We start from the raw sequence: 27,208 nt of genomic DNA, 5'->3' as shown, positions 1-27,208 counted from the left end.
GAATGCCTCTGCTTCTGTCTTTTCCTTTCTCCCAACACTTCCCGTTCTCTCACACCCCCCTTCCCAGCCTGCCTCAACCCCTACCAATCACCTCTGTACCAGCAGCTGTCACTGGTAGGGGCAGTATCCACAGGAGGGGGGGGTCAGAAGCAAGGCAGGGGTACAGCTGGACTCATTACCACAATGGGCCCCAATGTGTGAACGCAAGACCCATCACACCTATGAGCCCTTTGTCTCAGAGTACTGAAAAATGCCTAAAAAAAGAACGGCCTGTGTTCCCTAGAACAACAATTTAGCTTCTCCTTTCTGTTTTACCAATTTGCACTAACAATGTGAAAGGGGACAGGCTAATTAGATGATACGGGTAACCTACATCCAAACATGAGGCCCATGTGTCAACCCATGGTACTTAAGAGAGTCTTACTTCTCTAAATTTGAAACTAAATTGTAATTGGCTGTTATAGCTTACAGGATGCCACTGTGTTGGTGTGCAGCGACCTACAACAACAAACAGGGTGCAGTATGGATGGACAGGATCGAGAGGTGAGCGAACGCCGGTATGTGTTCGCTCACCTCCCGATCTACTGAGCCGACCTGTGACAGTGTCATTGTCACATGTCGGCTAGAACTATGAGGTGAGTGAAAAGCACTCACCTCATAGTTCTCCTTTAATGTACTTTTGGACTCTTCTACCTTTTAGTTTGGCACCCTTTATTTCTGCACATGGAGTCACTTCTTGTTACCTTACAAGGGAGGCTTTTCTTGTTTGGGAGCTGCCTTGTCAGTGCCAATGACTTATTTCAAACTTTCCTGCATCTGGATGAGTTGAGTGAGCACAGAAACCCCAATGCCTCTTAAACTAGTTCATTTGCAGCTATTGTATTCAGAAAGCCGCTGCTCAATGCCCAAAAAGTGCCTATATCTGACTGGATGTAGTCACTGTTTGGCTGAAAATCTTCGGACTGGCTCCTTTGACAGAAGTCAACTGAAAAAGTACAATTTTGTGGAGGGCAGAGGGTGTAAGGGTTTAACAGAGTCACCCACGGATTAATTTTTCGATGATTCAGCAGTGTTCAGCCAAAATGTATGTAATGTATGGCCAGCTCTAAAATGAGATGGCGAGGAGACAAATATGGGAGCTGGCAATGCTGACTTAAAGGGGCAGGCTTGTGGGCTATGTTCCTGACTTCACTACTAAGTAAGTGACATAAAAGAAGCATGCATACAAGTCCTGAATGTGTACACCATTATAAAAGATATGTCAAAAATGTGAATCTGCTGCTTCACTGAGGAAGACTGGTTGTCTCGAGGGACACATGGTGAGATCTCTGTGCTAAGTTCCAGGGTCTGCATGTCTGTTCTTTTCATAATAAGGAGCTCCTACTCTCCCTGCTGATTTTTTAAAAATGAATTTTATATTACGGAAAATGTAACAGGAGATACTACACCCAGGACTCCCAAGTGGACAGAAACAGTCAGAAATGATGGCAGGATCTAGCCGTTGGACTATTCAAGACTTAAGACACTGGGGAACTGCCTCAGCCAATTAGGCTCCCCACCTAACTAAATATCACTTTTGGGTGGACTAACCCTTATAAATGTGAACTATAAAAGTAGAGATCTGGGAAAAAAAAAAAATTGAAAAAAGGGAAAATAATTAAATCTGGAGCCGTTTGGGAATGAGACAGCTCCTGGGTTTGCATATATGTTTCCTCCAAAGTACATGTTATGTTGTAACCCACAACTGTATATTGTCATTATTTTATAAGAAAAGTGAAATGCAAAACCGTATTATTAGGAGAATTCAAAAATGTCTCAATTTTCATTTTTCTTATAACTGTCTCCCGACATATGCATACTGTGATAAATGTACTGGGAATTCAGCTGTACAAAGAGTGAAAATTAACCTCTTCAAGGCTAGAAGCCTGCTAAGCTGACCGGATTCTGTGCTTCAGCTTCCTTCTCTGCCCTCCAAATTCCTCAGTACAGCCACACATGCATGTCTGCATGTCTGCACACCATACACCCCCCAGCTTACCTGTAAGTCTGTTTTCATTAGCGATGCTCCGGCCTCCACTATATAATGACAGATGGTCCGCTGACGTAAGGATGCCGCAAGGTGCAAAACAGTCTCGCCACTGAAACACAGAAAGAAAGGTTAGGAAGAAGACAATCGGAGCGTTTACAATCCAAGCCTGCCACAATGCTTTTCAAAGCACAATGTAATCCTGCCCGTAACATTTTAAAGCAAGACTCCCTCTGTCTATGGAAACTTTAAGCAACCTCACAGTTGCTTATACATTATATGGTCAAAGGTTCAGAGACACCTGAACATCACACCTATATGAGCTTGTTGGACTTCCCCTTAGAAAAACCATTATTGCCCCCCTCTCCCCCTTTGATACTATAACAGCCTCCACTCTTCTGAGAAGGCTTTCCACAACATTTTGGTTCCTGTCTTTTGGAATTTGTGTTCATTCGGCCAGAAGAGCATTTGTGAGGTCGGGTAATGATGCTGGGCGAGAAGACCTGTCTCAATGGCATTCAGTAAGGTTGAGGTCAGGGATCTGTGTGGGTCACTTGAGTTCCTCCACACTAAATTCATCAAATCATGTATTTATGGACCCGGCTTTGTGCACAGTCTTTCTCGAACTGAAAAGGGCCTTCCCAAAACTGTTGCCACAAGGTTAAAAGTACAAATGTCTTCATATGCTCTAGAATTTACAGTACCCCTACCTGGAAATGCCTGAACCCAATCCTTTGTAGGCTTTTATTCAATAAGTGTAGATGTGCTAGTTAGGTGTCCTGAAACTTTGACTGTATGGTGTAATTATTGTTCATTTATTCCCTCACCACTCTGGTAGCCTAGGCAAGGAAAAAATACCCCGTAGTTTCTGATATGGGGGAGCAAGTGACTTGCACCTCTTCACAAAACATCACTGGCGCTTTGTGACTGGATGCTAAGAAACTCTAAATTGATTTTGCTCCACCAGTGCCTGCCTAATGCAGCCAAGTGGAGTTTTCTTTTGTTTATGCAATTAAAAATGTAATTAGTTTGCCAGAAACGTAGAGACACAACTATTATCATGGCTAGGCTGCCGAAATGTTTAGGCAAAATCAGGGGTCATCCGCTTGCTTTTTATTGCTTTGGGGCTTCAACACTAACATTCCTGCCATACTTCACGACCACTTTGAAGTCTCACCGAGCTTGACATAAAAAAATAAGTGTTCCAAGATATTAAAGCTGAACTACATGAGGTATAAAATGCACAAATTAATACAGTTCTGTATTAATTAATAATTAGGTAACCACTTCAGGGTGGCAATACGTAAAGAAATGTCGGCAACCTTGTGGTTTTATCAAGATCATGGCTGCTGCAGCCAGCGATGGCTGTCGTACGTGTGTTCGGGCGGCTATAGAACCACTTGATGGCTTGTATGGTGTTAGGGAGTGTGCACCCTTGCCCTCCATTATTCTATGTTCTTGTGTCCCTGTCTAGTTGTAGTTTCTGCTCAGTGAACTTGCCTCACTGCCACTGCCTCCATTAGTTTCCTTTTTCAAGGGGGCTGCTGGGCTTCCTGGCACTTTGTCTGGTTAAAACTGGCTTTTTTACGTGTCTAAGTTTTGGGACACTTCCTTTCAGTGGAGGTTCCATATCTGTTCACAGCTAGCGAAAATTACAATTATTAACTTTGTTAATCTTACAACTCTGTACTGTTTCTGCTTTGGGAGAGTTGGTTAGTTCCCACCCCTCAGTAGACAATGCTTTGGCACGTCTCTGCAGTCTGAGATTCAAGATTTCCACTGTGTGCTTCAATAAATGGAAGAGAAAATAGGATTTTTCTTTGTACTCGCTGTAAAATCCCCTTGAATGACATGGCACCCTCCCTTCTGATTTTTGTGTCTGTCAGCAGATATTGCTCTATGTACTGCTTGTGAATAACTGAGTTAACTCTAGCAGATGGGGGGGCCGGGGGTTTGTCCAAGGCCAGGAGCCGCCCCTATGCTGTGCTTTTGTTGTGCCTAATGTCCTACTCCTGAAAGTGGCACCATAACTTTACAGTCTGAGATTCTGCTGTGTCCTTCAATGAATGCAAAGAAAGGGATTTTACGGTGATTACAAAAAAAATCCTATTTTATACCTTTGATATTATTTATTTAGTATTTTTTATATAGTGAGATAAGTATTTTGAGATTATTTCATTTGCTCCCTGTGTTTTAACAAGCATATCTTCAAGGGGTTATTAGGAATACACTAGTTCCCCTTCTGGCTGCCCATTTGAACACTAGTTACTATGTTTGAGTATGTTTAATTAGTTTGTTCACACAGCAGGAGGTGGTACCATGCGGGGGATGTGCGGTTTAATAGGACCTTTAGCTTGCTCACAATGGCTTTGATAAAGACCCGAGTGGTTGAAACACGTCATCCAGAGGAGCTGCCTGGAGTTCAGCTTTAAGAATGTATTAGGTGATTATATGCTTCGCAATCAGCTAAAAAAAACAAAAAATACTGGCTTTGGGAGGATCGAACTGATTGGCTGCATTTTAACAACGTAATTCTTCCATTGTGCTGGCAGCAGATGTTCCACGACTGATGTATACCTAGAGGTGAAAACCTCAAAAGCGATGATGATGTCACAGAAACTACCCTTTTAGAGGCAATTAACTTTCATTGCTTTAAGAATAAAAAATCCTCCTTTAAGCCTTTTTTGACATTAATGTCTCTTTAACATTCATGACTCAGCAAACAGCCCACGGAGTAATTCTTGGCAGCCGCTCAGTCCAACTTACTTCTTGAGCTCTGCAACATCCAGGATTTCAGACGAAGCTGGAAAAAAAAACAACAGCAAGTCAAAAAAAATTAAAATACATGAGTGTGAAAGGCGAATGTTATCATGAATGAGACGAGCAGCAAAAAGTAAAGATGGGTATGCGTGGTTAGAATTCAGTTTGCAAAAATTTTGTTTTTGGACTTAGTTAATGGGGTTAACTTGCTGTGATGGTGGCGCAGGAAAATTAATTTATTCTAAAATCAAATGAAATTTTGAACGACATTCAGCAAGCCTCTGATGTCATAATCCAATGTTCTTATGAGATGTTTGTGTATGACGATTCCTGCTAACATCTACCAGTGTATACCCATCTTAAGAATGTTTTATAGGCCATTTTCAGGAAAAACTACCCCCCTCTACCTGAGAGCTGGCAGTAAAAAAACAAAAACAATCTAAATGCCCATTTTACTTCCCAAAAACCACAGCCCCGTGATCTTCCTGTAACATGTGAGTTTTCTCTCCCTTTGTTTACTTCTGGTCGGGTCCTCCTTCGGGTGTCCACGTCACGGCATGTGTGATGTGGATACTTTCTACTGCCTGTCGAGCAGCGGGGTCCCGTTTACACCTAGGCATTCCTTGAACTGCTGTTAATTGTAAAAAATGTAATGTAAAGGGGGGGGGCTGGGGAGGTATGGATACCATAATCAACCCTGTCAGTATTGTGCTGGCAGATCTGATTATCAATTGTAAACTAGATGTGCACACTGTCTGTCCTAACAAAGGGTTAAAGGTCTCAGAGCCTATTAGAAGCCATAATTGTTCAGGTATATAGTAGCTTTGGGTCCTGCTGGCTGCTGGACAGGGGAGATTCCTTCATTCACGCTGTTTAGATGGGGAGGAAGTCAAATGATTTCTCTTGTTCAGCCCCACGGGTCTAAAAGTGTATGGCTCGCTTAAGTTTGTATTTAGTCAGGCCCTTGCACTACATAGTTGTTGGTAGATCTAAAAGAGATTGTACAATCAGATTTCTAATGTGTGTGGTGAGCTTAAGCAGAATTTATTTCATTAATAATAATGACTCTGCAAATGCTTACCGTGCTCAATGAGGTACTTGACAATCTCCTTACTCCCAACATTCACAGCATGATGTAATAGTGTCCAGCCATCTGTGTCTCGTTGAGCCAATTCGCCCCCAGCACGATGAGCTTCCCGGAACTGAGGGTGATACAGCACGGGGAGGGAGGTTAAAAAAGATAAAAAACAAGTTCTGTAAATTTATCACGCTTCAATGCAACATGTGATGATTGAGGAATGGGAGCTACTATTGCTAACTTGTGCACAATATGTTACTACATACACTTAAAAATGGTTTGCTCAGACACCTGACATTAGTCCCTCAGGATGCTCCTCATCAGCAAAGGCATATTGACCAATGCCTTGGTACAATTCATGTGATACTTCCACTGCCAGCATGTCTTAGTTTTGAGGCAAAGCAATAGAAGAGAGGCACATAAGACCGTGTCGAGGGACTGTATCCCTTAATGAACTTCAAGAAAAGGATTTTATGGTAAGTCAAATAACCTACTTTCTTAATAGTTAATTAAGCGACATAGGATATTCAGAGACAACTGGGGTGTCCAAAAGTAGTACAACTTATTGGTGGGTAACATAGTGAACAAAACTCAAAGAAAAAAAATAGTGAATAAAATTGGACAACTTGCAAAGGCAAAAAGCTGCCAGAAGGTCCTAACGCCAAAAACTGGAATTAGCAGATGCATGAACATTTGGTAGAACTAGAAAGAAGATTAGGCTTGGCACCAACCCAGTTCGCCTGAGTTGACCCAGGCCTGCTCAAAACTCTATTTGCCACTTTCTCCTCCCGACCCAATCGGTGTCGGCAATTGCGGTGGGGGTATTCCTCGGCCCTTTATCATGTATAGCTGTGTGGCAGGAAATGTGCCTCCCGGCAACTGATTGCGTCAATCCAGGTGAACTGGGTTCACTCCAAGCCCAACCTCATCACTTTTGAAGACCAGGTGCCAGCCTTGCAAATCAGGGAAACGGATGCCCGATGGTGAAAGACCCAAGAGGCACTTGCTGACCTGGTACAGTGCACCATACTAACCTAACTCCAGCTGTCATGTTTTAAGCAGTTATAGCAAGAGTTTGTTAAAGAAAAACAAAAACTACCATGTTAATGTTATTGACAAACTGCATCGTATGTGATTTTTTATTTGTTTTGCCCAAGGTTATACTTTAACTGCCAGCATGCAACCAAAACTGAAATATTTGATGACTTGACCAACGCTTTCCCACATATAGCAACTCAGCCCACTCAATCAGGAACACAGAATCAACTTGGTGTGGTCGATCTTATCAAATGCTCATTTCAAAGAGCCAACAAGCCACCAAGAGAATCCTTATTTTCTAAAATGTGAGTTATTTTCATCTGAATCCAAAGAGATCTAAGAGTTGCAATCACATAGCAAATAACCTTATACTTGTATTAAAGCTTTGTGAATTAAGCCTATAATGTCAAAAGCACTGCTCACCTTCTGAAAATCATCACTTTTTGCAGCGTCCAATAAAGCTTCATCTAGTAAAAAACAAATGAGAAATTGAACATGCACAAAGTAAACATCAACCCTTAAAAAGCCCCCCCCCCTCCCCTTTGATTGCGATAGGAAAGAAACGCGCCCTTTGCCCAGTATAGATACAGAGAAGCTGGAGTATATGAGAGTAAAACGGCATAGTCATCCCTATGACAATAATAGTTTTGGGAATGGCCCCTAATAACCACACCTTGTACCTATCACTCACATACAAAAGCAACTGATAAACCGCTTTTTTCATGCTTACCTGGCTGATAATCTGAGATGTCATTTTCTGACCTTTAAAAAGAAAGAGAGTAAAAATTCAACTACACAAATATTGCAGATTTATTTTAAAATGTAGCAGATCTTATTTATAAAAAAGTGCAAATGTGATGAAAAATGTACCTGTAACAGGAATTCAGGAACCTCCTGGAGGCCAGTCACATGACCAGTGTCAAGGCACTGTCACATGGCCTATGTTGAATGACCTTGGAGGACAACACGCTCCACAGGCAGACGTGCCTTGACACTGATCATGTGACTGACCTGCATTATTAATTTTACAAGTACCTTATTCGGGATCTAAGATAAGTGTATGTATAAAGTCACTCGCACTCCGAAAGAATTTCAAGTCAAAAGCGGTTTATCGACTCGATTGCTATCACATCATATAGCAACGTTTCAGAACAACAGCGGTTCCTTCTTCAGACAAAAGAAGAAGGAGGAACCGATGTTGTTCTGAAACGTCGCTATATGATGTGATATCAATCGAGTCAATAAACCGTTTTTGACTTGAAATTCTATTGGAGTGCGAGTGACTGTATTCATACACTTATATTGGATTGCAGAGGCATCTGCAGTCACTTTGGCACCCACTCGACTCTAAAGGAATTATTCAGTCAGGAGTGCGATGGGTACACTGGATTTTGAACTTTATTCGGGATCTAAACACATACTTTTATGCTTTGTGTTTCTACACTTTTAATGTAAGACCGCCCTGCATTTGTGTTAGAGGTTTGCATTAAAGCCCATTAGAACTTTCAGTTGAAATCAGCTAAAAACATTTCAGTTGCATCTAAACAAAAGGTGTCCTCCAGTCTGTTTTCTTTAGCAAGCAGCCACACCCTGAGTAGGAAAGCCTGTCACCTGCCAACATGCTATAGAGACATTCTATTGGTGTCCCGCCTCACTTCTGACCAGTAAGTCCCTTGAGAGTTTGGGTGCTGAAATGACTGTCTTGGATTACAGTTGCACCATCCACAGAGTATGTCACCAGCACACCAAGGCTCTTAGCCCAAAACGCCTTTATTGACGTCTAAGCATTGTGGTCAAACAAACCGCAACTGATGAAGGGGTCGTGCATGGTCCCGAAACATTGCTGTTTGTTTGAGCCCAATGCTTAGACGTCAATAAGGGTGTTTTGGGCTAAGATCCTCTATGTGCTTGGGATGTACTCTATGCTGTAGAGAAGGACCCTTGCTCTCTGTGTTCAAGCAGTAGCCTCTCCACAGAAGTTTGGCACACCTAAGGGGTGCAGAGCCAGGAACTTAGAGATCGTACCACCAGAGATTTTGGACACATGACCATCACATCTATGTGAGCTTGATAAACATCCAAAACCATGGGCATTAATATGGACTTGGCCCTTCCTTGCAGTTAAAACAGCCTCCAGATTTCTTGGAAGTCTGAGGGCCTGAGCACACCTGCGCATTGCGGTAATATGGTAAAATGAGCACATTACAGCAATGCATGGCAATGCACTGTGGGTGCATTGGTGCACTGCAGAACCAATCATTTTGGCATCCCAACGCACCTCGGCAACGAATTGAAGCCCACCACATTTGTTGGAATGCACTGGAAAAAAATGTCTATGCATGCTGTAGAATTATCACTGTGAACAGATGAAACCAGTTACAGGGGTGATGGTGTCCATAAACGTTTGATCAAATAGAGCCTGGTGCCCAACCTGCAGCCTAAGGGTTTCTTTGGCACTTCTTTTTTCTCTCTGATATTTTATTATGGAATTTGCTAAGAGAAATATTGAATGTGGCACAAGTAATAAGGGTTGTATGGAACACAAATGCATCTCGTCTTGGGCCATCTCTAGTATCATTCCTGTAGTCTCTGACCATTTCTTTTAGCACTCTTGTAGTCTTTGACCATCCCTTAAAGCATTCCTGTAGTCTCTGACCATCTCTTGCAGCATTCCTGTAGTCTCTGGCCATCACTTGTACCATTCCTAAAGTCTCTGACCACCTCTTGTAGCACTCCTGTAATCTCTGCCCATCTCTTGCAGCATTCCTGTGGTCTCTGACCACCTCTTGTAGAACTCCTGTAGTCTCTGACCACTTCTTGCAGCATTCCTGTAGTCTCTGGCCACCTCTTGCAGCATTCCTGTAGTCTCTGACCACCTCTTGCAGCATTCCCGTAGTCTCTGGCCATCTCTTGCAGCATTCCTGTAGTCTCTGGCCATCTCTTGCAGCATTCCTGTAGTCTTGCAGAATGCCTGTAGTCTCTGGCCATCACTGGCAGAATTCCTGTAGTCTCTGGCCATCCCTCACAGCATTCCTGTAGTCTCTGGCCACCTCTTGCAGCATTCCTGTAGTCTCTCACCACCTCTTGCAGCATTCCCGTAGTCTCTGGCCATCTCTTGCAGCATTCCTGTAGTCTCTGGCCATCTCTTGCAGCATTCCTGTAGTCTCTGGCCATCTCTTGCAGCATTCCTGTAGTCTCTGGCCATCTCTTGCAGCATTCCTGTAGTCTCTGACCACCTCTTACAGCATCCCTGTAGTCTCTGGCCATCTCTTACAGCATCCCTGTAGTCTCTGGCCATCTCTTACAGCATCCCTGTAGTCTCTGGCCATCTCTTGCAGAATGCCTGTAGTCTCTGGCCATCTCTCACAGCATTCCTGTAGTCTCTGGCCATCTCTTTTGCAGGATTCCTAAAGTATCTGACCATCTCTTGAAGCACTCCTTTTGTCTTTGACTATCTACTGTAATATATCTGCTTTGTGCAGCATTACATTCACTGAATATGATGTGTGGCCCTTTGGTGATGTCAGGGGCTAAACTTGATGTCCCTATATCAAAAAAGTTGACCACCACTGACATACAGTACATGAAACCGATCAGTTGTTTACTTTCCCAGCATCTACCAAAAATGTGCAATCTCAGTTTTCTGTTGAATTGACCTTTAGAAAGTTTTTTTGTATTTATTCTAAAGAACCTCATGTAAACACAGAAGGTTTAGTTTTTATTTTTCGGTGCAGAATCCAGCCAGGGTGACTAAGACAGTCAGGATTAGAAGATGTCTATTACCCATCCGCACCAGGCCACAGCGATAATACGGCCAGCCGCCCCCAGCGTTTTATAGATCGGTTTGTGTAATAAGTATGAAGGATGATTTGCTTTGTTTATACATTTCTATTAGGACCAGATGCCGGTTGCACATGTAAGCATGCAAAACCGTATCATTAAATCTCTCCACTTGTAAATCCTTCTGTATTATTTACATGCCACAAACTTGAAGACTGGGATTAGGAGGCCCACAAACCATATTATAAAATTGCATTGCTGGTGAGGGAAAGTGGTCTCATTTAAAAAGGCCCATAATGTGCTATTCTTCACAATCGGCTATTTGTGGCATTGTACATTTTTATTTTCCTAATAGGCACAAGTCTATTTTGTTGTAAAGAATATCTGTGCATTCAGTGCAGATCATTCAGAAGTCAGTTTCTGCAGGCTGAAAACAAAAATGAAGACTAGCGTGTTTCTTACACTGTGGCCTGCAGCCCCCCAGTTGGTGTGTGCATCCTGCCTTGCTGTTATATTCCCTGTTACCACTAAAGGGGGGATACATTGAGAGGTGGACTGAAGCTTTGTTTTGGACTAAGACACCATTCACACCTAGGCGACAGCATTTTCACGCGTTTATTTGCGTGTTTTCGTTGCCCGTTCCTTCTTTGATTTGAGAGGAGGGGTTGATGCCTGAAAAACTTGCAACACAAGCGTGCTCCAGGCAATTTCCATTGGGACAAGGGGCGCTGTAATCTGCCCAAGAGTAGCTCATGTACTTTTTCCAGTGACAGGCATTTTTCGCTTTGCAACAAAATGCTCAGGTATGAACAGAGGCCATATAAATGAATGGGACATAAAAATGGTCATAGAAATGAAATCTTTGAGTGAAAAAAACACCTAGGTGAGAACAGGGACTTAAAGAGGAATTTTCCCCATATCTTTGAAATGACAACAAACCCACCTTTAGAAATGTTTCGTAATGACAATCTATAAACACATACTTCTAGATAATTGCCGGCTTTGTATTCTTTGCATACATTATTTCTCTTTTCCTCCCCAGTCTTCTCACAGCGGCCATTTTTACTAAGAGCAGGTTACTAGATTTCCCTTTACTTCCCGGAACTCTGGCACATGTGACTAGGACATGTGACCATGCATAGCATCTCAGGGAAGAAAATGCCTTTTCCTGAGATCTCGTGTGATTACAGATGAGACTTCCCAGCAATGCTCTGCTGATTTCACCTTCCCAGGATGCAACGTTTAGGCACATTACATCACTGGGGACCAGGAAGTGGAAAAAAAGAAATTGCAAGTACAATAAAAATGGTTAACTAATGAATGAAAGATGATTTCATATCAGCATGCAGAGCTGCATGTGGATGTGATTTTTAGTCAAAGGGAGTAAAGGTCCACTTTAAGTGAGCAGCCTATCTTCAAAGAGCTCCCTCTAGTGGCAGCTGGTAGTGGCTTCCTTAGTGGCACAACAGGGGGTAAACCTCCAAATTTAAGCACATTCAACTACTTCCCATATTTGGGAAGGAGGCTGTTCACATCATAGTAGTGGAAGACAATGGGGGGAATTTATCAGAACTGGAGCAGTTGTGCATAGCAACCAATCAGCTTCTCTCATTCATTTTAAAATCATAACTGAACAAACTGAAGACAGAAGCTGATTGGTTGCCATGCACAACTGCTTCAGATTTTTTCTGCTCCAGTTCTGATAAATTCCCCCCAATGAGTTTTCTATATCTGCAGGTCTGTAAGTGGTCACTTGTGCATATACTTTAGCAGGACAGTTTATACATATTGTTTGCGCCCTTGTTTTGTGATCAGACAATCTATAGGTAGACCTCTGATCAGTCTGAAAACATATCTTTGAGATGTGCCACCTTCTGCCATCTCATCAACCCTACTAATTTTCCTGCCAACTTCACTACCGCCTGTGTGCATCTCAGACTAGCACCACAAACTTCCTGCCAATGGAAGTTTCTACCGGCAGTACAGAGTGCAGCTTGTAACACTGCTACAATGGTAGGTGGGTAGACTCCTCCCCCCTGCCAGTCCCCTCCCACTTGTCAGCAGTTGTTTCCCTCCCATCAGTCCCCTCCCAACTGTCAGCAGTCTCTGTCCTCTCATCAGTCTCCTCCTACTTGTCAGCAATCTCCTCCCCTAGCCATGTCTCCTTCCAACTGTCCAGTCCCTATTCACCTGTCAGCTGTTTCCTCTCTGCCATCAGTCCACCCAACCGGTCAGCAGTCTCCTCCTTCCTATCTTTCCCCCTCCCTCCTGTCCACATTCCCCTCCTACCTGTCAGCATTTTCCTTGATGTCAGTCCCCTCCCACCTGTCAGCACCTCCTCCCTCTCCTACTGGTGTCCTTTGGATGAATGGTCTATGATGTCCTCATTTAAATGGCAATCTTTCTTTCCCAGTGAACCTTAAAACAACATTTGACGATTGTGTTCCACTGTTTGATTTCCCCTGTGACCAAATGGGCACACTTATGCCAGTTGAATTGAATAATCCTATACATGTAATTGATTTTCACATGCGTTGGTGTGCTTGCTGCCTTACGTCTTCAGCATTATTTTATAATTGATTTTGAGGCTATGCAGGCATCCAGTCTGGTGCACTTAGAGCTAAACTGAAAGCAGATGTAGATCTGGCTGTATGCAGCAGTGAACACGTTGGGCAGAAAAGTATAGAAAATAAAAGAATTTGTATCACTTTGCTTTGTCTGCCCTGAATTTAATTGAATGCAAAACAAAACACAGAGAGCACCTCCATCGCGTAAAAACTTTTTATTAAAACAAATTAAAACAAGTGCAATGATACTCACAAAGGTTGAGTTAAAACAGGCATGAAATGATCTGAACACGAGGGACTTACGAGGGACAGGCATGAAATGATCTGAACACGAGGGACTTAGCCAGCCGGCTGTTCGTCCTCCCTGATGGATTACGCGTTTCTGAAGTCACACCTTCTTCATTGGTTCTGACGAAGGAGGCGTGACCTCAAAAACGCGTAAACCATCAGGGAGGACGAACAGCCGGCTGGCTAAGTCCCTCGTGTTCAGATCATTTCATGCCTGTCCCTCGTAAGTCCCTCGTGTTCAGATCATTTCATGCCTGTTTTAACTCGACCTTTGTGAGTATCATTGCACTTGTTTTAATAAAAAGTTTTTATGCGATGGAGGCGCTCTCTGTGTTTTGTTTTGCAGTGCTGAGGTTTCCCTAAAACCTAGTGAGAGCTGCCTCGTTTGCTTCTTGTATCACGATCACTGCAGACTGTCTCCTTTCCTGGACTCAAGCCGCTGGCGCTGTGTTATATACTGTCGGTTTAATTGAATGCAAGTTGCAGCAATTGTCCATGGTGGTGCTAAAACCCGCATACGTGTGCTTGGAAGGGCACTTGAAATTTGGAGCTAGGTGCACATTAGAAGGCTCAGGGGTTCAGCAAGGTTGGAGTATGTACCCGCTGATTTGTATTCTTGTGCAGACATGCTCGGTATGTACACAGCAATCTTTTTTTCCCCCTAGAACGGGGATAGACAACCTCAGCACTCCAGCTGTGATGAAACTACAAGTCCTGTGAAGCATTGTAGCTTGGTTCTACTGAGTGCCCTGGCATGGCAATTTGGCATGTCCATTCGAGGGTCCTACTTCTCTGGGTGGGGACTGCTGGCTACAGAAGCTCCTATGGTTAAATTCTAAGGGATTCCAGCAGGATGAGCGTTCAGACTAAAATAAAAGAGCACCGAGTGTAGCTGATGTGTCTTGCTGTTCCTTTCAATACCCAATCACAGGCTGGAGCTGTCCTTGACCAAGCTATATTGCTTTAACTGCAGTAAAGTAAGGTCAGGACACGGGGGTGTGGGTCCACTGTTAAAACCTGGAGTTTAGGCACCAAGAAGAAATGGCTGCTGGCAATATACTTAAGGCAATGCATCTGCTTCATGCTTTTCTGGTTATGAGGAAAGAATAGGAGTAAGCATGCTTATTTACCAGATCCAATTCTGTGCTGCTGTGGAGAACCATCCCACACTCCAATGTATGGGCTGGTACTGGAAACTGAAGTGCTAATACTGGTCAATAGGAAGACAGAGGGCTGGTCCGAGGTGTATATCACAGGTAAAGTTAAAGTGACATTGAACCCTCAGATTTTTTAACATAAAACAATAGTGTAATGTGTGCCTTACTGTAATCCATGTTTGATTCCCTTCTCTTTGCTGCTCTTCCTTTTAAATCTGTATCTGTTCTCGAACTTCTGTTTTGCAGCAGACTGCCTTGTCTCTGAAATGGATACATGGTGTCTGTGTGTAGATTTGCAACCTGAGCCAGCACTACAGCAAGAGGCACTCAGCTGCAAAGGGAAGTTCTCCCCAAGCATGAGAAGACATGAGGATTTAAAAGGAAGAGCAGCAAAGAGAAGGGAAACAACCATGGATTACAGTAAGGCGCACATTACAGTATTGTTTTATGTTAAATCTGAGGGTTTAATGTCACTGTAATGTTACAGTGGAGGTGCTGGTAGGTACCGTTTGTTTTAATAGACTGAAAAAGTCAGGACAAGTTCCTTTTAAGTGTACAAAGAATAATACTAAAAGGAAATGTCCTGATCAGAGCAATGATCTTACAGAAGGAAAAATACAAAATGTGCCAACTTAATGAAACTTGTTTGCAACATAATGCTATCTGAGTATGTAATGGATGCCAACTAGCCATCGCACTGCACTGATCCTACCACATGAACAAGTCACAATACATGACAATAATACTCCCTGACAAGTACCTCTGCCTGCATGCGTCTCCTGGTCTGGTTCCAGAGCTGTTGCTACACGTCCTGCCAAAATGTGGGGATCCATTGTGAGGCTCTGTAAGAGGAGAGTCGGGAGGAGAAGATGGCGGAAGTAAGGGGAACTGGAAGTGTGGGTTGGAATTGGTAGGCTGGTCTCTGGTGTTGGGCATTGCTGGGGAAGTGCCTACAGACTGGGTAATAATCAGCTCTGGGTCCAGAACATACAACTCATCCTGGCAGATTTCCAGGACGAAGTTCAGGTGCTCCTAGGAAAGAACAGGGAAAGGTGATAAGATGGTCAGATAAACATTGTACCAAGAACTTCCATTTCCACACTCTTAAAATGCATCTAAACTGAAACACGTAAACCAAATATGTTGCTGTACATGTTATGTGTAAAGTAGCAAAGTTCAATCCCATTTTATATTTCTATAGCTCAATGCATCAGTGGTAACTCAGCCAAACAGTGCCAAACCCCATTATATATAATATCACACACACCAAACGGTAGTGGGTTTTTGGAAGGCACTAAACCACACAATTGTAAGATTCAATATTTTACTGTTTTTACAAAATCTAAAAGGCATTAAAAGATTGCAGAAACAGCTACATCGGGAAATACATGATTCACAGTGTTTGTTTTTATAACTTATATGGCATAATAAGTAACCTCCCAGGTCTCCCCCATAGTTCAGGAGAAAAGCTATAGATGTCACAGATTAGGTGGATTTTCATGAACAACATTAACACTTAAAGATTATGATTCCTCCAAGGGGGTGACCCAGATCTTTGACAAGTTTCACCATATGTTATTTCAAGAAGGGAAGGAGGTACTCTGATTTTTAGACACATAAACCAGAAGATCCATACAATTGGACAACACCGGACACACGCACCATCAACGCAGCCCAAAGGGGACAAGTGGAGGGTAGAGCCGCCCCAACCAACAACAGATTGGATAAAATCCCAAAAGGTATTGTCATGGGGAATAGCGCAAGGTCTCATTTAAACTGACTAGAGAGAAACTGGCCCTCCAAACTGAATTTGTATCCACAATCACACTCCATATATCATTGCAGTAGAATAACCACCTTCACAACATCGCCCATATGCAGTCAGTCTGCCGCGGTGCGCACAGCGCTTAAAAATATTGCAATCCTATATTACGGTTCTATAGAAAATGAGGCATTCTTTTGCACCACTGAAAGATTTAGGCATTAAATATCTTACCTGTGCTCTATCAATCCTATAGAAGCGGTCTGCAGTGGTGGCTGCAACAGAGGAAGGTGAACGTTTCTTTAGAAGCATTACAAATCATTACACGCAGGAAACAATCGGAGGTTTTACATATAATAGCACCCCATTTATCAACGGCAACTAATTACACACTAGCTTTCATATTCCGGCCTACACCAGAACACTAAAAGGGAGATTCTAGCTGGTTGCTATAACGCAGCACAGACACTTTAATAAATCACAGAATGTTGCAGAAAAACAAATATGCTGACTATGGACTGGTGGCAAGTGGAAGCATCACTTTGGGTTAATATTAAAGTGATACTCCAGACAAAACGTTTTCCCGCTAGGTTTGTTTAGAGTAGGGAACCTCTCAAGTGAATGGGCCCTTAAGCAAGTAAAAATGCTTTTCCTGGTAGCTTAGGCAAAACTAGCATGTAGCCCTGGTAGCGTAGGAGGAGCCCCACTACAAGCGTAGTTTTAAAAAAAAATCTTCCACGCAGTTCAGCTTTAAGATACCGGATCTTATTTTTCTGTATGCAGCGCACAGTCTCATTTACAAAACTTGATCCAAATACATTGAAGCTGGCGGGCTACATCATATTTTCACACTTAGACAGGTGCACTTTAATACTCACAATCCAAGAAGCACCATTTTGGGGAGAGTTTTTGTGATGACACAATCTGAGGTTTGCTTGTTCCATCCTCCTGAGCAAACAGAAAGAAATGGCATTAGTCAAGTTTGGAATTTGCTGGGGAAGTCTAAAATGTCAGCGCACAATACCGAACACGGCAAGAAAAGCACAAACATAAAAAGATCACTAATACGGCACAGAACATTACTGACTTTCTAAAGCTAACTTTACAAGACAAGAGCTGTGCAGAGGGAGCATAAAAGGGGCGCTTATTGTTTGAGTACACCCCACTATTTGGTTACTAAGAACAAGCAGGCCGGTTTATATAAAAGGTTTCTCTAGGAAAGAGTTAATGGACAGCAGTACATTTATCCCAAAGCCTTTATCCTCATCACTCAGCTCCTCATGTCCATCCAATGTCAGGCAATGCATAGAGCAGGGGTACCCAAACTTTAGCCCTCCAGCTGTGGTGAAACTACAAATTAGGCATGGCAAGACTCTTGCAGCTACAGGCATGACTTCTGGTGGCAAATGTATGGTGCGATTTGTAGTTTAACCGCAGCTGGAGAGCTGAAGTTTGTCTAGCCCTGGCATAGAGGGATAAAACTCACGCCACTCTTGTGGCCTGGCTAGGCACCATTTATAGCCTGCAGCCTCCTGATGCAGGTGTATACCAGGCCTGGCCATAGAGAATAATGAATATCTTCATCTTTAGCTGTAGACAAACATTCTATACACCTGGGCATAGAGCAGGGGTAGGCAACCAAAGCTTTCCAGCTGTGATGAAACTACAAATCTCTTCCTGCTGCTGGGAGTCATGCCTCTGGCTTTTAAACTCTTGCAATGCCTCATGGGACTCAATGCCTCCACAACAGCTGGAGTGCTGAGGTTGCTTACCCCTGGAGCATGCTCAGGTATTGTGAGGTGACTCAAGACACTGCAGGCTGTAAAACCCCGGGGCCCTTTAGCACCTTTTCTGCAGTTCCCAGGGCACATACAGACACTAATCTGTGTTTTTCCTTATTGCCCTGTTATAGTAGTCGTTGCAGTCTCTGTAATGGGTCTCTAGTCTGCCTCCTGAAGCATATCCCCAGTTTCCATCTCTTGTAGCAAGACTGTAATCTCCGGCCATGTCTTGTACCATGCTTGCAGTCTCTGACCATGTCTTGTACCATACCGAAGGTCTTTAACCATATTCTGCTGTGCCTGTCACTGAGTCTCCAGTAAATATTATGGGTGGCACTCTGATGATGTCAGGGGTTGTACATGAAGCCCCCCCACATCAAGAAGACTGACCACCACTGCTGCTCCCTCCAGGCTGTTGCAATGACAACAGTGGGATATCTGTAGAAGATCCTGTATAGGCACGTTGGATGTGGAGGGTGAAGGGGGAGGAATATGGCTTTGGGGGAAATGTACTATTATACTTGCCATACACTCTGTAGAAATTTCAACCAGCTTTTGATTGCAAACACAATTGTCTCAAGGCAACCTACCACCAATGGTTTGTATCATTCCCTTTGAGATAAACTGTAGCTGGTAAGTTGTCTTCATCCATTGGCTTGCTGTGAACAATAGCTGGTTGAGATTGCCACAAAATTGTCCATTCATATTTGGCCAGTCTTACCCTTAAAAACAAACCTCTGCTTTGCCCATACAAAGCCACAGGTGTGCTTTCCTGTCCCCCTTGCCCAAGAGGGCAGCACATGCATACCATTGCCTTTACTCCCGTCTGCTCCTTCCAGTGGCTGAAAGTAAAGAATATACCCGGTCCTTCCAGGTACAGGGGGGATCATGTGACAGTGCTGGTGCTTGGTGATTGGCCCAGTGCTGACATATGGTGGGAAGAGTCCTCAGCCCTCTGTAAGCTCAAACCGGAGTAACAAAGCTTGTACATGGCTGCTAGTCCTCAATCCCCGTGGAGGAGCCGAACGGTGGGAATAAAGACAAGGTATATGCCGCTGACGCATTAAAGTAACCCTGTCATCCTGTATGGGCCAAGCACAGGCTCACTTTAGACTCTTCCTATTTGCTCACGGTGAGGGGCTAGGCTGTAGTTTACAGGCCCTTGCTCAATAACCTCTGTGTGAGAGTGTGTCAAGTCTGAGCCCTTATCTGAAATCAGCCTGGCTGGTGTAAGCGGTGTTGCCATAGATATTTTCTGAATGAATGAGCCACCTATCGCAACATCACAGCAACCCATATTCTCGCCTTCACGGCCATGCTGCACTAGTGACATGAAAGGGAGGTCGGTTAGTTGCCAAAGGCAATATTTCTACAAGTCTTTGCAGTTCTCCCAATGCAGGATTTCACTGGGATGTCACAAAAACGGAAACCTGAGCCATGATAAGATGGGGTGCATGAGCAGGGACAGCATACACGCTGCAAGTACTTTTCACAGAAGGAAGCACACAAGTCACTAGCACATATGTTGCACGAAGCACAAAAGGAACGACACACATTTCTGTAGATGGTTCTGGACACACCTTCAGATCGAGACGCTGCAATATTGTGGGGTACGCAGGAAAGTCCTGGGGAAAAAGAGTCATGTCATATCCCCAATATCTGACAGCTTTCACACCCATACACCACCTCTGCGTTCCACCTTTTTATTTTAGCAGCAAGTGCAATCAGTATCAGCAACAGAATACTTTTAGTAGTCGGTTGATTGGATACATATGTTGAACAAATGGATAGTATTCCTAATGAGGAATTGTACCCATATCTTTGAAATGACAACAAACACACCTTTAGAAATGTTTAGTAATGACAATCTACAATCCCATACTTCTAGATAATTGTCTGCTCTGTATTCTTTACATACCTTGCTTCTCTTTTCCTCCCCAGTCTTCCCACATTGGCCATTTTTAGTAAGGACAGATTAATCCATCTCCCTTTACTTCCTGGAACTCTGGCACATGTGACTAGGACATGTGACCATGCACATCATCTCAGGGGAGGAAAATGCCTTTCCCTGAGATCTCATGAGATTACAGATGAGATTTCTCAGCAATGCTCTGCTGATGTAACCTTCCCAGGATGCAACGCTTGAGCACAGATTATATTACTAATGTCCAAGAGGACCAGGAAGTGGAAAAATGGCAATGGTAAGTAAAAGAAAAATAAGTTTAACTAATGAATGTGAGATGATTTCATATCATTCATATAATGAAAGTGGGTAAAGGTCCACTTTAAATCTGCCTAAGGTTTTCTTTAAAGTGCAACTCAAGGCAAATAAACACGGGTACAAAAACATATACTGGAACGATTTCACCTGCAATTTTGTTCGGCCACTCTTGTGATCTACACACTCCATGAAATCTTTGGAGGCAGAGAGTGCCACCATTATTCACAATAGGACCTATGCAGCTTCCTGTGTCACCTGCCTGCTCACTGAGCTGTAATGAGACATGAGGTACTGTCTGTATTCACTTCCTCCTGTAATCTGCCTAAACTCCGCCCCCTCCAGCACCCAGTGCCTGAAAACATGTTGGACTATGATGTATTGTGTAAGCTGGGGTATCAGGGGGTAGGTAGTCAAACTCCAGTCCTCCAGCAGTGGTGCAACTACAAATCCCATAAGGCATTGCAAGACTCTGACAGCCACAAGCATAACTCCCAGAGGCAGATGCATGAAGGGCATGTAGCTTCCCAACAAGCACAGTTTGCCTACCCCTGCAACAGAGTCTGATTGGCTGAGAGCTGGAGTTTTTACACTTGGAGGAAGATGCTATAAAGACAGATTTGATGTGGCTATGCTAGCTGTATTCCAGAATACATTTTCTGATTTTACATGTATATAGCTGAACTTGGGGCCGTTTTAGACCTGCCTGGAGCTCCGCTAGTGGATGATAGGTTTGATACGATTTTTTGCTTTCTAGGAAGAGAGAAAAAAAAGGTGTTTGCAATGAAAGCGAAGATTTTTTTCTTGGGCAAAGTGTTGGTTGGGCTGTATTTCCGGCATCACCACTGCCGGTTCCCCGTTGAGCGTTCGGGATTGTGCGCCAAGTTAAATAAATTGAAATCCATCAGAAATGACCTCAACGCTCAGGAGAGGGGGGGGAGAAGAGGTTGATGGAAGGAATAAAGTGGCGGTTTTGGGATGCTGCCATATAAAACAGCTCAGTCTGGAATAATCTGCAATACAAACTATTTCCATGATGTCAGTGTGTCCCCGCTGTGCTCCGGAGTGACATGTCTGCAGGAAGACAAAGGAAAGTGGCGTTCGATATGGCAGCTCCTCGAGCAGTCAGTGTGAGCACACGGAGCAGCGATCGGATGGCCACACACAACAGGGCCGTTTTTTCTGCAAACTTTATTATAAACATTTGCACTTGGTCTACCTGAGTGTAACAAGGACGGCGTGCAAAGTGCATCATTTAATGTAGTAATATCTTCAATAGAAATTATTATATACAGCTAATATGTGTACTGGAATCAGGCTCATGGTCTTCCTTCACTCCCCTGCAGAGCAGCATTCCCGAGACCATGGAAGGAGAGCACTCTGCGACAATCAGATCTGGTATTACATTGCCGATGCTTGTCAGCCTAACACTGAATGTGCTTAAAGGATAAGAGAGCACAAATGTGATCTCATGACTGTATTGCTTCCTCTTCATTGTCCAATAAGTAGGCAGAAGGAGGGGGGCCTTACATTAAGTAGTATTCAACTCTCAAAGTTTTTTCAGTAATGAATCCAGATCAAACCAATATACCTTGCTCAGCAAAAAGTATTTCTTTACATTTTTGGCTAAGCACTTAGTTGTCATGTTTCCAAACAGCTCCAACTCTCTCAGCTCGGCTTCCCTGAACGTCCTGTTCAGTACAAGACTAGTCTCAACAGGTCATCGGCGCACACACAGATGAATTCAATATCTCTTAGACCTGTTGTGACATTCTTCAATCAACATATCTAAGAGATATTGAATTCATCTGTGTGTGTGCTGGTGACCTGTTGAGACTATTCTGAGTTTTGCACGGCGCCATCCGTGTGATCACCAGAGCGCCACCACCATTGGAAGGTTGCAGACCGTAAGGAGTGCAGGTGGTTCGTGGAAAGAGCTGTCCAGTACAAGATCACAATGGACAGAGCAGTCCCCAGCAGCTCTCCATCTGCTAGCTTGGATAAGGCAATGACTTGTCTCGGTGTGCTTGTGGAGACACACACACACACAGCTTACCAGCACGCACAAGGGTGGCTTCATAAGAGCCTGCAAGGGAAAGGAGCCCCCCTATATCAGGGGACCAGCTGATTCCGCATAAACAAAAAACTTTTAAACATGAATGAGCAGCGTTAATTTTAAGTGATTTTCATCAGCATTTTTTGAAATAGCTTATAAACCTTTTGACTTTAGTATCACTTTGACCTCTGGGGTGAGGGAGAACCTTTTACAGTATCACAAAAGGACAATAAGGATGAGCATAGGGTGTGAGTGTCATGGCAGATTATGACCTAAAACCTAAAAGAAAGAGGATTGGCTGGGAAAAGCCAGGAATGTAGTGTATATGCAGTTAATAGGGAAATACTGTTTTCAGTATGAGGATTGCATCCTCATACTGAAGGAACCATTAATATCTACAGAAATAGCTTAACCAAATATTATTTTTGATTTAACGTGCATTAGGGAAGTGAATCTAACATATACAGGGGCAAGACTTTGCTTTTAAATCTATGTAAACCCAAAATCAATTTTTACAGTATGTCTGACATGATAGGCCACTGTATACAGTGTATTTTATGTCACTCTGTTGCAGAGTTTCTTACCTGAAGATTCTGCCAGTAGCAGCACTTCCTGTGGCAGGCTGACAACCGTGTGCTCATCTCTCAGTGCACATAGCAAGCTGACAAGGGGCTGATTTATAAATCTTCTGCCCAGCTATACGAATGCCATTTGCATGGCACTACTATTACTAGATGGTGCTGAGGAGCATAGGAATTTCTTATGCTCCTCGGCTCCATCTAGCGGCAGTAGTGCCATGCGAACAGCCCAGCCCAGCCATTTGCCCAGCTATACTTTTGGTGGAAGATATATAAATGTAGGGATGCACCGATACTGGTTTTTCAGTATTGAGTACCGATATTTTTTATTTTGGTACTCGCCAATACCGAATACTGATACCAGAAGTCCCATTTAGGAGGGCAGGCAGCGTGTATAGACTTGCCACCTGGCTTCCTGATTAGCAGGGAAGCCGTCTACACGCTCCCTCGTCACCAGATGACTAGGAAGCATGGAGCTAGCGTTCTGGCTAATCAGGAAGCCGGGCAACGAGTCATTACCCAGCGCCCGGCTTCCTCATTGGCCTGGAAGCCGGCTCCATGCTCTCTCGTCACCAGGTGATGAGGGAGCATGAAGCCGGCTTTCTGGCCAATCAGAAAGCCAGGGGAGCGGGTAATGACTTGCCATCTGGCTTCCTAATTAGCCAGCTTCCCGACCAATCAAGAAGATAGGCAGCAAGTCGTTACAAGCTGCACGACCTCCTGAATGGCCGGAAAGCCAGCTCCAGGCTCCCTCGTCACCAAGTGACGAGGGAGCCTGGAGCCGGCCAATCAGGAAGCAGGGTAGCGGGTGATAACTTGCTGATACGGGAAGCTCAGGTATCAGGCTAGGCGCTGGAGCATTTGGGCGAGTACGCGTACCCGCCCAAATACTCGGTATCGGTTCATCCCTATAAATCATCCCTTAAATGTCGTCAGCCTGCCACAGGAGTGCTTTACTGTGGCTGGCAGGATCCCCTGGTAAGAAACAATGTGCTTAAACCTGTATGCAGCGGGACATTCAATGCTGAAAAATAGATTTAAGGTTTACATATACTTTAAAGGAGAACTATGAGGTAAGTGCTTTTCACTCACCTCATAGTTCTAGCCGACCTGTGACAATGAGACTGTCACAGGTCGGCTCAGTAGATCGGGAGGTGAGCGAACACATGGCGGTGTTCACTCACTTCTCGATCCTATCACAGCTCTCTGCCCTGACAGGGGAGGGGATGGATCCCCCCCTTCCCGCTCCGATCCGCCAGCGCCGACTGGCGGAACGGACGGGGGAGGGGGCGGGTACAGCTGGCTCTGCCTCTAGATAAGCAGAGCCAGCTGTCACTCACGCAGCTAGGCGGATCTCAACACCGATGTCGGGAGCTGTAGCTTGCGGTATACTGAGCTTAGGGTGACGGGAGGACGCTAGTTTGTGTCCTCCCGTTACCCTAAGGAGAACTATGGGGAAAAGCCCTAACCCCATAGTTCTCCTTTAAAAAATGGAGATACATTACCGATTTTGCCACCCAATATCTTGTGTGCTCAGCAGTAAAGTTCCTGGAAGAGCAGAAGAAGTTGTGCAGTGGAACAGACATTAATGACGGTTGGTAAAACACTTCATTCTAGAGTTTTTGCGCGCACATTAGCTTGATGTGTAGGTCTGCTCTAGGTCAGAAGACCCAACCCTTTCTCATTTGGCAATGTTTCTGTCTGTGGGCAGCAAGCACAGCGGGGTTCACAAGTACAAAATAAATTCTAATGACATGGATTAAGTATATGAGCACGGAAAGGGCATGTGCATTCCGTAAACACAGGGCTGACAAATATGTGTGCGCGGAGTGTCCTTACCTCCTGCAGCTGCTGTATGTGGATCCGACACGTCTCAAGATCGCTGTCTCCAGGAACCACAATAACTCCCAGTGGGAGAGCTGCAATCACCAGAAAAGAATTAAAACAGAGCAAAACGGGGAGAGAATTAAGAGGATAAAAAGGGAGGGAGAGCAGAAATAAATAGAGGAGGCGAGAAAAGGGGGACACGAAGAGAACTGGGGGTGGACAGAAGTGGCAAGAATGAAGGGTACTAGGCAATGCTTTAGGTAGGGAAGAAAATGCCATATACACATTCTACGCTGTCAGAGCAGATTGAAATGTGAATGCAAACAAACAATTAGATTGATCTGATATGGCAAAAACCACTTTCCACCAGGAGAAAGGAATTACGCATTTTTGTAATTTGTATTCTAAAAGGGATGACGGGACCTAAATAGTGGACCTTTCATGTTAGCTGCAAGGTGCACTAGGACTGGATTCGTTTTTAAAGGTGTGAATTGCCGGGCTGTCACCCTGGAGAATGCAGCCAGTGAAGTCTGAGGGGTCTATTTATCTTTTTTTATATGGTTTTATTCATTTGTTTACGTGCTGTTTATGTTATATTTATAAATTCACCCAAGATTCACCAACTTTTCACGCAAGACTCCATCAGAAAAGTGGCTGAATCGTGGCTGAACACATTAATAAACTGACCCCTAAGGCTCTGTTCACACCTAGGCGTTTTGTCACTTCAAGCTAACCGCAACAAAGCTCTCAAGGCAAGGAACCCCATTCATTTCTATGGCCCTTGTTTACACCCGAGGGTTTTGTCTATGGGACCAAAAAGCGCTGTAATCTGCCAATAAAAGTAGCTCGTGTACTTTTTCCAGCGACAGGCGTGATTCTTCTTGCGACAAAACACTAAGGTGTGAACAGGGGCCATAGAAATGAATGCGATTCCTTGTTATGAGCGTTTTGCAGCGCTTACCTTTGAGTGACAAAATGCCTAGGTGAGCACGGGGACTAAGAATCAGAGCTTTGACCCTTCATTCTTTTCCAGGGCCTGCGACATGCCAGACAATTAGGTCAGGATCAGGATGATGACTAGGAGTCGCAGGTCTTGCTTGACGTGTTTGAGGTGCCATTAGCAATGAATAGCACCACAAGCACAACACGCGCTTTTCTACACACTTTGTGACCGTGCAAAATCACGTGATTTTATGATTGTTCGCACGTTGCACAAGTGTGAATGGGGGTTCAGGCCATTTAGGCAGAAAGGCATCAGCGGCTTGTATCTTGCGTGCAGGATGTATCAATAAGTATGATTGAAGGAGACTAAGGGCAGGTTCACACCATTTTCCGGGCCAGATGTGATGCGAAAAATGGTGTGAACCTGCCCGCATTTCCAGTGCATTCCAGACAAAATGAGACACGCAGTATTTTTCTGGTCTGGGACAAACTGCGCTGGTGTGAACATAGGCCAGAAATAGCATAGGAATAACTTAGTATGCATTTTGGGTCCGTAAACAATCTGGCCTGGTCTGAAGATGATCTGGATGTGGTGTGAATGGGCCCTGAGAGTGCCGGTAATTTGACTTTATTTAAAGCTATACTATGAAAATAAGATCTATGAACTTTAACAGGCAGGTACAGTTAAAGTGAAGCTGCTAAAGGAGACATTAAATTAACATGATACTCACAGGCTTCCTTAAGCTTCTCCTTGTCATAGTGCAAAGCCTCGTAGTCATGCATGGAGATGCGATTAACGCGAAGGCGAAGTCTGTCAGGGACCGGCTGCTGACTGATGACAGACACCAACAGATTTGTTAGAATATGCGTTGAATCAATATTTGTTACTACTGGCTTTATATACTGTATGGTTCTCTGGACCCATAGTAATGGTTCTGCAGATGATGGGACCAGTTCACTGTACAAGTAACACTATATGGCCAAACAAGTGCAACCAGAGCTTGTTGGACATCCCATTTCAAAACCATGGGCATTAATAAGAACTCGACCTCCCTCTGTGGCTACTACAGCCTCCACTCTTTTGGGAAGACTTTCCATAGTGGCTCTGTGGGAATTTGTGCCATTTTAGCGGTCAGGTACTGATGTTGGAGGAGAAGACCTGGCTTACGATTAGCGTTTCAATTCATCACAAAGGTGCTCAGTAGGGTTGAGGTCAGCTCCGGTGTAGGCCTCTTGAGTTCCTCCAAACCAACCTCATCAGCCAAAGTCTTTATGAAGCTGGCTTTTTGTACAGGGACACAGTGAAGCTGGAACAGTAATGGTCTTCCCCCAAAGCTGAAAGCGCACAAT

General features: G+C 44.0%; 1 protein-coding gene across 1 annotated transcript in view; it reads right to left on the bottom strand.

The window, feature by feature from the left end:
* DGKZ (diacylglycerol kinase zeta) overlaps nt 1–27,208 on the bottom strand; it is a 79,850-nt gene that overhangs the window by 3,827 nt on the left and 48,815 nt on the right. Inside the window, exons 21-31 of the mRNA XM_018568900.1 lie at nt 26,590–26,690; nt 24,929–25,008; nt 19,818–19,862; nt 17,335–17,404; nt 16,691–16,731; nt 15,455–15,726; nt 7,633–7,664; nt 7,326–7,369; nt 5,868–5,988; nt 4,793–4,829; nt 2,039–2,138 (exon numbers count right to left, since the gene is read on the bottom strand). Coding sequence (XP_018424402.1) covers nt 2,039–2,138; nt 4,793–4,829; nt 5,868–5,988; nt 7,326–7,369; nt 7,633–7,664; nt 15,455–15,726; nt 16,691–16,731; nt 17,335–17,404; nt 19,818–19,862; nt 24,929–25,008; nt 26,590–26,690 — 943 coding nt within the window. The remainder of the gene's footprint in view (nt 1–2,038; nt 2,139–4,792; nt 4,830–5,867; nt 5,989–7,325; nt 7,370–7,632; nt 7,665–15,454; nt 15,727–16,690; nt 16,732–17,334; nt 17,405–19,817; nt 19,863–24,928; nt 25,009–26,589; nt 26,691–27,208) is intronic.

The sequence above is a fragment of the Nanorana parkeri genome, unplaced genomic scaffold (genome assembly GCF_000935625.1).
Source record: "Nanorana parkeri isolate BGI_ZX_2015 unplaced genomic scaffold, ASM93562v1 scaffold1260, whole genome shotgun sequence".
Lineage (NCBI taxonomy): Eukaryota > Metazoa > Chordata > Amphibia > Anura > Dicroglossidae > Nanorana > Nanorana parkeri.
The sequence above is the reverse complement of the archived record's forward strand: the minus strand, read 5'-3'. Positions and strand labels throughout refer to the sequence as shown.